The 11,188-nt window shown below is 40.5% G+C and overlaps 1 protein-coding gene across 1 annotated transcript; it reads right to left on the bottom strand.

Moving 5' to 3' along the window:
* Positions 1 to 792: 792 nt before the first annotated feature.
* LOC128110455 (tropomyosin alpha-3 chain-like) lies at positions 793 to 1,841 on the bottom strand. Its single transcript, XM_052738168.1, is given in 2 exon segments — positions 793 to 1,697; positions 1,699 to 1,841. Coding segments are annotated over 2 exon segments (747 nt in total). The 5' UTR covers positions 1,806 to 1,841; the 3' UTR covers positions 793 to 1,057.
* Between the last annotated feature and the right edge of the window lie 9,347 nt (positions 1,842 to 11,188).

Raw genomic sequence — 11,188 nt, 5'->3', positions numbered from 1 at the left:
CACAGCCAATGGGTTGACCAAGATAACCCAACCCCCCAAAAGCAAAATTTCAAAATAATATAAAATTTTAAAAAGTTGTTTTACATGAGCTATTCAAGATTTCTCCAGCACTGACTGACACAGAGCACAATGAGATGGCACTTTTAGAGACAGCAGCTTCAGGAAAGGACAATGAGATGACTTTCGTGTAGCTACCTCAGTGGCACGGACAGCATTTTCCTTTGCTTTCTCCCTCGGGGCAGGTGAACACTAGGTGGTCACCTGACACTAAGGGGCAACATGATCCATTTTGTGAGCAGTCAGGAAAGGGGGGGGGGGCACGGTGAGACAAGCTTGGTCTCAGGGCGGGGGCTGCACAAGAGCACGCTTGCCTAACATGCACAAGGCCCTGGGAGGGGGGGTGCCTCAGACGTCTCACCGTCTTATTTGGTCACATCTGATGGAAAAAGTAAAGAATAAAAACAAGATTAAAGTTGTCCAAAGACATCAAAGCTGAAAACCTTCACAGCCCGGAAGAAGTTTTTGTTTTTTGGCTAACTTCCTAGAATCAATCCCCTGTCGTTTGGCTAGAACTTGGTACACAGAACTGAGGTTTCCCACAGTGGAGCCTGCCTGGGCTCTGCTGGCCGTCAGCAAGGCAGGCCCAGTCCTGTGTTCCTCCTCTATGGAGACAGCAGTATCCATTAGGCCGAAATGTCACCTTCCAACAGTGAAAAGGAACTGGCTTGCTGCTCCAAGCTGTGGAAGTGCTTGGAATGTTACAAATGGTTGCTAAGACAAAGAGTAATCACAAGTGCCCTGAAGACACTTTGCATTGTGCTCACATTCCCTTAAATATTGTTTCCAAAGGTGCTCAGTCCCTCCAGCTGGAACTCTGGGAAGAGGCTGACACAGTTTTATGAAAAAGACATGGGGTGGGGGTTGGTGGCAGGAGGGGAAAGCAGCCTTCAGTTAAAAAGATCAGCCCTCAGTGTCAAGGTCAGCTTCAGGCAGGCTGGCCTCAGACGGAGTCAGGGTCAGAGGGAGGAGCAGCTGCAGGGCAGGGACTGGGGATGCTCTACATCTCATTCAGGTCCAGCAGGGTCTGGTCCAGCATCCTTTGTGTACAGAGGTGCTCCTCTTTGGTGCACTTCAGCTTATCTTCCAAGTCATCGATGGTCTTCTCCAGTTTGGCTACCGATCTTTCAGCAAACTCAGCACGGGTCTCTGCCTCCTTAAGTTTATCAGTAAGAATCTTTATTTCCTCTTCATACTTGTCTTCTTTTTGAGAGTACTTTTCTTCAGCAGCACTCAGACACTTCAGATTCTGGTCCATCAGTCTGATCTGCTCATCCATCTCTCGGCAACGGGACTCTGCCAGCTCTGCTCGTTCCTCGGTGCGTTCCAAGTCTCCTTCAATAATCACCAACTTACGAGCCACCTCTTCATACTTCCTGTCTGCCTCTTCTGCAATGTGCTTCGCTTCCTTTAGCTGGATTTCCTGGAGTTCCATCTTTTCTTCATCTTTTAGAGCTCGGTTTTCAATCACCTTCATACCTCTCTCACTCTCATCAGCAGCTTTTTCTGCTTCCTCTAGCTTCTGCAGGGCAGTAGCGAGACGCTCCTGAGCACGGTCCAGCTCCTCTTCAACCAGCTGGATCCTACGGTTCAAGGAGGCCACCTCAGCTTCAGCCTGCTCCCGGCCCGCCTTTCTCTCCCTCCACTTCCCGCTGGAGGCGCTCGGCCCTCTCCTCCGCATCATCCGCCTGCTGCTGCAGAACCTGGATCTTGCGCTTCACCGCCTGGATGGTGGTGATCCCGGCCATGGTGCCCACCCAGCTGCTTCTGGAATCCGGGTTCCTACCTCCCAGGAATTCTTATAAAGGAAAACATTTAATTGGAGTGGCTTACAGTTTCAGAGGGTTAGTCCATTATCATCATGGCAGAACATGGCAGTATGCGGGAAGACATGGTGCTAGAGAGGTAGTTCAGAGGTCTACATCTTGCCAGGCAACAGGAAGTGGTCTGAGACACTGGGCATGGCTTGAACATATATGAGACCTCAAAGCCCACCTCCACAGTACAAACTTTATCAACAATTCCATACCTACTTTAACAAAGTCACATCTCCTAATAGTGCAACTCCTTTTGGGGGCCATTTTCTTTCAAACTACCACATTCCACTTCCTGACTCCCAAAGGCTTGTAGCCATATCATAATGCAAAAATTCATTCAGTCCAACTTCAAAAGTCCCCATAGTCTGTAACAGTTTCAAATTTATTTAAAAGTCTAAATTCAAAGTCTCCTCTGAGATTCATGCAATCTCTTAACAGTAATCCATTGTGAAATCAAAATTAAAAAACAGATCATATACTTCCAACATATAATGGAACAGAATATTTTGGAACTACTGTTCGAAAACATAGGAAAGGGAGCAAAGTGAGGAAATATTAGACAAAGTTTAGCCAAAAACCGGCTGGGCAAACTCCAGACTCTGCATCTCCATGTCTGAGTCAAAATACTCCAGATCTCCAACTCCTTCCAGCTTGTTGACTGCAACATACTTCTTTCTCTTGGGTGGGTTCTACTCCCTATTAGCAGCTTTCTTTGGAAGGTATCACATGGCTCTGGTAACTCCAACATCTTAGGATCTCTAAGGTAATCCAGGCTTCACCTCCACAGCTTCACATAAAGGCCTCTCTAGGCCTCCATTCAGGAATACCCCTGACACATGCCTGGCCTCAGCAGCTTTCCTTAGTTGTGGGGGCAAATTCCACAACCCCTTTCTTCTACCCTTAAATCTAGAACTACAAGGCTGAAACTGCCAAGTTCTGCTGCTTATGAGGGCTGGAACATGGCCCTCTTATTCAATTACATCTTCACCAGGTTTCTTTTTTTGATAGTTTTCTTCACTGCCTAAGTTTGGATGTCCTGAAACTGGATCTGTAGATCTAAGATAGTCTCAAACTCAGAGATCCACCATCCCATGCCTCTGGAGTGCTGGAATTAAAGGCATGCACCACCACACCTGGCTCTAAGCTTTTCTTTAATTCCTTTTCACATCTTTTACACCTCTTTTCCTACCCAACTTCATTTTCTTTATCTCTCTCTTTCTCTCCCCCCTTCTTGAGAAAAATAAAACATTGAAAATTGAAACAAACAAAAAACCATAAGACAAAAAATACCAAAACAAAAAGAATTAAAAATCCTACAAAACAAAAGGACCATGGAGTCAATCATGTGCTGGCCAACTACTCCTGCAGTGCATGGGACCTGTCCTGGAGTGTAGTTGATATACTCAGTGACACTCCACTAGAGAAAAATGATGTTCTCTTTCCCAGAAGATATCAGTTCCAAATAGCTTCTTGGTTAGGGGTGGAACTGCTGTGGGATGTTCTGTATGTCAAATGTGTTGCTCTGATTGGTTAATAAATAAAACACTGATTGGCCAGTAGCCAGGCAAGAAGTATAGGTGGGACAAGCAGAGAAGAGAATTCTGGGAAGTGGAAGGCTGAGGCAGAGAGACACTGTGAGCCACCACCATGACAAGCAACATGTAAAGATGCCGGTAAGCCACCCGCCACATGACAACTTATAGACAATTATAGAAATGGGTTAATTTAAGATATAAGAACAGTTAACAAGAAGCCTGAGCCATTAGGCCAAACAGTTTAAATAATAAAAGCATCTGTGTGTTTATTTTATAAGTGGACTATCAGACTGCCGGGGATTGGTGGGACCTGGAGAGGAAACTCCAGCTACATGGAACTTTATGTCCAATTTACCTTCTCAGTGACAATATTTTTGCCTTGTTCAAACCTGTGTGCATCCTGTACATACTACTATTGTCTCTGTGAGTTCATATGTATCTAGAAGATGCTGTTTCCTTATAGTCATTCACCACCTTTGACTCAACACTTTTCTCTCTTCTCCTTCACAATGATCTCTGATACTTAAGTGGAGGGAGTTGATAAAGACACATCATTTAAGGCCAAGTGCTCCAAAGTCTATCACTATCTACACACTGTACAGCTGCGTGTCTCTTTGTTGATTTCCATATACTGCAAGAAGAATTTTCTCTGATGAGGACTGAGTGCATCTATGGATATATCAGTATGTCATTAGGAGTTATTTTATTGCAATGTTCCTTTAGCAGAATAATAGTAGTAGCTTTTCATCTAGGCCCATGACCTATCTAGTCTAAGGTTCTTGGCCACTTTAGCAATGTCATGTATGGATTCCATCTCCTGGAGTGGATCTTAAATCCAATATTTAAAATTGGTTGGTTACTTCTACAACAGTTGTACTATGCATCAGTATATCTTGTAGGTATCACTGTTGTGGGTCACAGAGTTTGTAGGTGGGTGATATTGATAATTACTTCTCTCCTCCACTATCATGCAGAGTACCTTTCCCACACCATGCTAGGAGAGTTCTTGACCTGGTCTTTCATTCCATTCTTTCCCCATCCTGTAGCTATGCCCACTCTGTGATCCTAATGATTTTGGGTTTCTTGTGTTAACAATTATATTTTTTCATTCCCAACATCTTCAAAATGTTTTTCATTGTTTAATTCTATATTTCCCAAATTTTTGATATTCTAATATGACTATTTCCTTACTTGTTTTAAATAAGAGTCTGTCTAATTTACATTTTGGTAAACTTGTATAACTTCCAAGGCTCAGAGATCATCAAATAATCACAATACCTAGAATAAGAGACTGCCAAGCACTTGGATCTAATGAAACTTCTATATTACATGCCCTCCTTCCTCCTTCCAAGGCTCAAGAATGCTTGTGGAAGAAGATACAGAGAATATAAGAGTCAAATGTTATAGATGAAAAGCAAGCAAGCAATGTTTTCCTAGACACAACAAGACAGTAGCACATATGAACTCACAGCAGATATGACAGCATGCACAAGATTTCTCAAGCCAAACCAAATCCTGGCATGGAGAGGACATGTAGGCAGAAAGTCCCACCGCTTGCTGAGGAGTTTGGGTACTTGATAGCTTCTGGGAGATAGAGAAAGTCAGTTTTCTTTAACATATAATCCCTGGTAAGTTAAAGTTCCACACATCCAGGAATATATAGGCAGCAAAAATTAGATCTGATGGATTTAAAAATAAATAAGACCCAAAGTTGGGTGTGTAGGAATCAGCAGCTGGATCTGGAAGGAGTTGGGTGAGGAGCAAATATGATCAAAACACATTGTATGAAATTATCAAGGAACTAATATTTTTAAAATCACCTAAAGCAATCATGGAGAATTTTACGGATGGATAGTTAAAGACTATAACAACTTATGTTAATAAAATGTGTGTAATATACTTTATATTTTAAGGGAAACACATGTAGGTGTATTGTGACCATTTCTCTTTGACATATTTTATCTTAGAAACATCATTTGTCTTGGTTGACAGTTTACGAATATCTGAAAGAAGAGGTAAAGGCTAAAGTCCTTGTTTGTACCTCTTCTGAGGACTTTAGGGAGCTTGAAGAACCAGGGGCTGCACTATTCCCTGTTTAGGTACTAACTCCTAAATAAATGACAATGCATTGCAAGACTACTTACTAGTTTTCAAATTAGTAGCTAACACACCTTTAGCATTGCAGGATCCACTCCTAGTTTTAGTTACTTTTGCATACATTGCATATTTTAAAGTACCTAAGAGGTAGGCAGTATTATCATGCCCATTTTAAGGATAAGAAAATAGAGACACAGTAGAAGCAAGTTGCACATTTTGGCAGTCTGACTTGGAGACTATACTTTTAACCTTTATGGTAAGGATCAGAGAGACCTGGAAAAGAGGGGCTCTCACCAGCCAACTTTCTACCTGCTCAAGTACTCTCTCTGCTTCTCATGTTTGTGGTCTCCAGCATGCCCTCATATTACCTGGATTCTTCTACCTGGTGCTGAACCAACAGCATCATTTTTCTGCACGGCAAGTAATTTTCTGCCTTTATCTGAGAGAGAATGGGGAGGGCTCTCATTCTCTCATTCAGCTAGAAAATTTTTCTATAACATGTAGTGGGTAGTCATTCCAGCTTTGGTCTGGAAGTTCCAACCCCCATTGAGGCTTCAGTAACTATCACGCCTACAAGGTGGGGCCAAGGGAGGGCCCTGAAGACCAGAGATGAGAATGCGCCACGCTCTCTTGCTGCTTGGACCGTGGACACGAGAGGTAGACTGAGGAGAGTTCTCCAGAGAACACCGCAGGACTGCGCTGTGTCTTTCCCCAAAACCCGCCACCTACCTATCCCTTCATTTGTAAGTTACACCATTAAATAAATCTCCCTTTTAACTATGTGGAGTGGCCTTAATAATTTCACCAATAATAACACATTTCAAATCTTGACATCACATCTTCTCTGCTTTCCATACTTATTTCCCCTATCCCTCCTATACATTCTAGAACCTACCACCTTCCCTGAGATCATTTTCTATCTTTTCTCATGTTATTAGGTATATCAACCTTGTTGATGCAAAGCATTTGGCATTGGCTGAAGACATGAACCTCACGTCAGGTCTGTGATGGATATGTGAAGTACAAATGTATCTGTAGTACAAATCTGCATATACAGTTTCTGAAGTACTTGATTCATTAATTCAAACCCCTCATCCCCAAAATAACTTAAGTCCAAGAGTGCTGACCACTGCTCTTTACCAGGTTTTTCCTTCAGATTCAACCCAGTTTATACCATTTTATCAATATATAAGGTTTTAGTGACCTGCCAAAGTAGACCAAATTAGTTTCCTGTCAAAGTAGAGGAATATGTCCATATTCAGAACTAAACTTAACTTCATGGCAAAAAACACTTTTGACTCTTTGTAGCCAGAAGTTTTCTCCAGTCCTGCCTAGCCCCTCATGGTCTGGACAAATCTCTCTCACCTCCAGTCCTGTGACCACTTACAAAATAATCAACCAGAGGCTTAATATTATTTAAAATTGCTTGGCCATTAGCTTAGGCTTATTACTAACTAGCTCTTACTCTAAATTAACCCATAATTCTTATCTGTGTTTAGACACATGGCTTAGTATCTTTTCTCAGTTCTGCCTTGTCATCTTGCTTCTTCTGTGTCTAACTGGCAACTCCTAACTCTCTGCCTTTCTTCTTCCTGTCTTTCTCTTCAATTTCCCACCTAGCTATATCTTGATTTGCCATGGGCCAAACAGCTTTACTTATCAACCAATCAGAGCAACACATATTCACAGCATACAGAAAGACATCCCACAGCACCTCCTTTCTATATCTTCCTCACACCTCTGACTCTCCATCTTCTCATTGAGTTATAAACCCTGATACTGAAGTATTCTGCCATTTTTCTTGTGAGTCCCAGGAAAGGCGCAAAGCTACACAGAGAAACCCTGTCTCGAAAAACCAAAAAAAAAAAAAAAAAAAAAAAAAAAGAATTAACAGTTTCTAGAGCTCTCTCTGGCTACCTTTCTTAGGTCACTAACCATCATATTAATAACAACCCTTTTTCATATGGATTGGACCAAAGCTTCTGAACCACATTTAGTCTTACTCCCATCACTTAAATTTTGCTGTCCCAATTTTAGTTTAAATGTTATCTCTGCAGAACCTTCCCTCACTGCTCAGCCCAACAGAGCACAGAGAATGCAAAGATTTTGTTTATATAGGGTTTTTCTTATTTTTCTGTGAGCATCTGCATCTAGGTCCTCTGAGGTACCTCCAGGAATAGCTAGTCTCTCACACAGCTCACCCCAAGTGTTGCCAGTGGTCACTGTCTGGACCAAGTACCCTGGGTTGTTTGCATCTTGTTCAAAGAACTGAAGGAATATCACAAACAGCAAAGTAACAGAGGCTTTTATTCAAATACAAAGTTAAGATATAGAACAAATTTGCTGCAAGGGAGCAATGGACTATCTGAGCCACAGTACTCATGAGCTACTGCTTGCTGTCCAGGCCTTCCTTCTGTGGGTCCAAGAAGAAGGTAAGTTGGTTGCTATGGGTGAAGTGTGGGTGATTCTTGTTTTTGATTGATAAGCTTTGGTTATAAAACTGTTCACTGTCCATGTTATTTTCTATGATGAATGTGATTTTAATCATATGCTTACCCAATCATGCATAAGCATAAGATGGTAAATAAGGAGCTTACTCTAAAAGTTGATTTTTAGGACATAATTTTTCTTACTGCACTCAAAACTAAAACCAGTATATGTGGGATTAGCCCACTACTCCAAGTTTAAGGATATGTGTAACCCACCACAAAAGTGGTTTACTAAGTTGCTGGAAAGCTGTGTGCCATGGTGACTTTATTATTTTTATTAAAGAGGCATGTTCACACAGCTTAGGACAGGTTGTTAAGTGAACTTTTTGGGAACAGCATGTAAGTACTTCAAGCCAACTGGGGTCCTAAGTTGCTAAGCTATGCCTATACTTGCCTGTCTCAGACAGACATGTGGAACTCTGCCCCAGTTGCCAGCTAGCAGGGAAAACTCCTGCAGGCAGGCTCCCCTACTAAACACCCCATGGGACCCTGCAATCTACAAGACCCAAGCCCTACCCCAATATCCCTCTGCCTGCAACCCCAGTAGCTTCAACAAAAAATTGAAAGAAATCAATAAAGAAATTGAGGAAAGACAAATAAAAAACTGGAATAAATAAATAAATCCCTTAAAGAAAGCCAAGAAAACCATGCAAAAGCAATTAAACATGTGAAGGAAACAGTTCAAGACCTGAAAAGTGAAATAACACAAACAGAGGGAATGCTGGAAATAGAAAATCTGAGTAAATGAACAGAAAACACAGATGCAAGCATAACCAACAGAATACAAGGAATGGAAGAGAGAATCTCTGGTGTAGAAGATGCAATAGAGGAAATAGATTTGTCAGTCAAAGAAAACACCAAAGCCAAAAAAGTCATAACACAAAATGTCCAGGAAATCTGGAACACCACAAAAAGGCCAAACCTAAAAAAACTAGGGATAGAAGAAGGAGAAGAATATCAACTCAAGGGCACAAAAAATATATTCAATAAAATCATGGAAGAAAACTTTGCCAACTTAAAGAAGGAAATACCTATGAAGATACAAGAAGCTTATAGAACACCAAATAGACTAGCCTCTCCTGAAAATCCTCTTGCCACATAATAATTAAACCACTAAACATACAGAATAAAGAAAGAATATTAAGAGCAGCAAAGGGAAAAGGCCAAATGACTTACAAAGATAGACCATCAGAATAACACCCAACTTCTCAATGGAGACTTTGAAAGCCAGAAGGTCATGGGCAGATGTAATTTAGACACTAAGAGACCATGGATACCAACCTAGACTAATATACCCAGTAAAACTTTCAATCACCATAGATGGAGTGAACAAGACATTCCAAGACAAAAGCAGATTTAAACAATACCTATCCATAAATCCAGCCCTACAGAAAGCACTAGAAGGAAAATTCCAACCTAAGGAAGTCAGATAGATACACATATGAAAACACAGGCAATAGATAACCCTACAGCAGTAAATCCCAAAGAAGAGAAATACACACACGCACTACCACCAAAAGATGACAGGAATTAACAATCACTGGTCATTAATATCCCTTAATATCAATGAACTTAATTCACCTATAAAAAGACACAGACTAACAGAATGGATACAAAAGCAGGACCCATCTTTCTGCTGCATACAAGAAACACACCTCAACTTCAAAGGCAGATATTACCTCAGAGTAAAAGACTGGGAGAAAACTTTCTAATCAAATGGACTTAAGAAGCAAGCTGGTATAGCTATCCTAATATCTAGCAAAATAGACTTCAGACTAAAATCAATCAAAAGAGATCGAGAAGGACATTACATACTCATCACAGGAAAGACCTACCAAGATGAAGTTTCAATTCTGAACATTTATGCCCCAAATACAAGGGCATATGTAAAAAAAAATTACTAAAGTTTAAATCACACATCAAACCCCATACATTAATAGTGGGAGACTTCAACACCCCACTCTCACCACTGGACAGATCTATCAGATTGAAACTTAACAGAGAAATAAGGGACCTAACAGATATTATGACTCAAATGGACTTAATCAATATCTACAGAACATTCCACCCTAACAAAAAAGAATATACCTTCTTCTCAGCACCCCATGTAACCTTCTCTAAAATCAACCACATACTCGGTCACAAAGCAAACCTCAACAGATACAAAAAAATTGGAATAACCTCCTGTATACTATTGGATCACTGTAGCTTAAAGTTAGATTTCAACAGCAACAAAAAATTACAGAAAGCCTACAAATTCATGGAAACTGAATAATGCTCAACTGAATCACCACTGGGTCAAGGAAGAAATAGAGAAAGAAATTAAAGACTTCCTAGAATTCAATGAAAATGAATGTACTACATACCCAAACTTATGGGACACTATGAAAGCAGTGCTAACAGGAAAAATCATAACTCTAAATACACACATAAAGAAGTTGGAGAAATCTCACACTAGTGACTTAACAGCATACCTAAAAGCTCTAAAACAAAAAGAAGCAAAGGCACCCAGGAAGAATAGACACCAGGAAATAATCAAGTTGAGAGCAGAAGTCAATAGAAACAAAAATAACAATACAAAGAATCAATGAAACCAAGAGTTGATTCCTTGAAAAAAAAATCAATAAGATAGACAAACCCCTATCCAGACTAACCAAAAGGCAGAGAGAGAGAGAGCATCCAAATTCACAAAATCAGAAATGAAAACAGAGACATAATAACAGACAATGAGGAAATCCAGAGAATCATCAGGTCATACTTCCGATACTTTTACGCCACAAAATTGGAAAATCTAAAAGAAATGGACAAATTTCTGGGTAAGTACCACATATCAAAGTTAAATCAAGACCAGATTAACAATTTAAATAGACCAATAACCCTTAAGGAAACAGAAACAGTCATTAAAAGTCTTCCAACCAAAAAAAAAGCTCAGGACCAGATGGTTTCAACATAGAATTCTACCAGATCTTCAAAGAAGAGTTAATACCAATACTCTTTAAATTGTTCCACACAATAGAAACAGAAGGAACACTACCAAACTCCCTTTATGATGCTACAGTTACTCTGATTCCCAAGCCACACAAAGATGCAACAAAGAAAGAGAATTACTGACCAATCTCCCTTATGAACATTGATGCAAAAATACTCAATTAAGTATTGGCAAACTGACTCCAATAACACATCAAAAATATTA

The sequence above is a fragment of the Peromyscus californicus genome, unplaced genomic scaffold (genome assembly GCF_007827085.1).
Source record: "Peromyscus californicus insignis strain IS unplaced genomic scaffold, ASM782708v3 Scaffold_15__1_contigs__length_86483966, whole genome shotgun sequence".
NCBI classification, from domain to species: Eukaryota; Metazoa; Chordata; class Mammalia; order Rodentia; family Cricetidae; genus Peromyscus; species Peromyscus californicus.
This window is presented reverse-complemented; position numbering and strand designations above follow the sequence as displayed.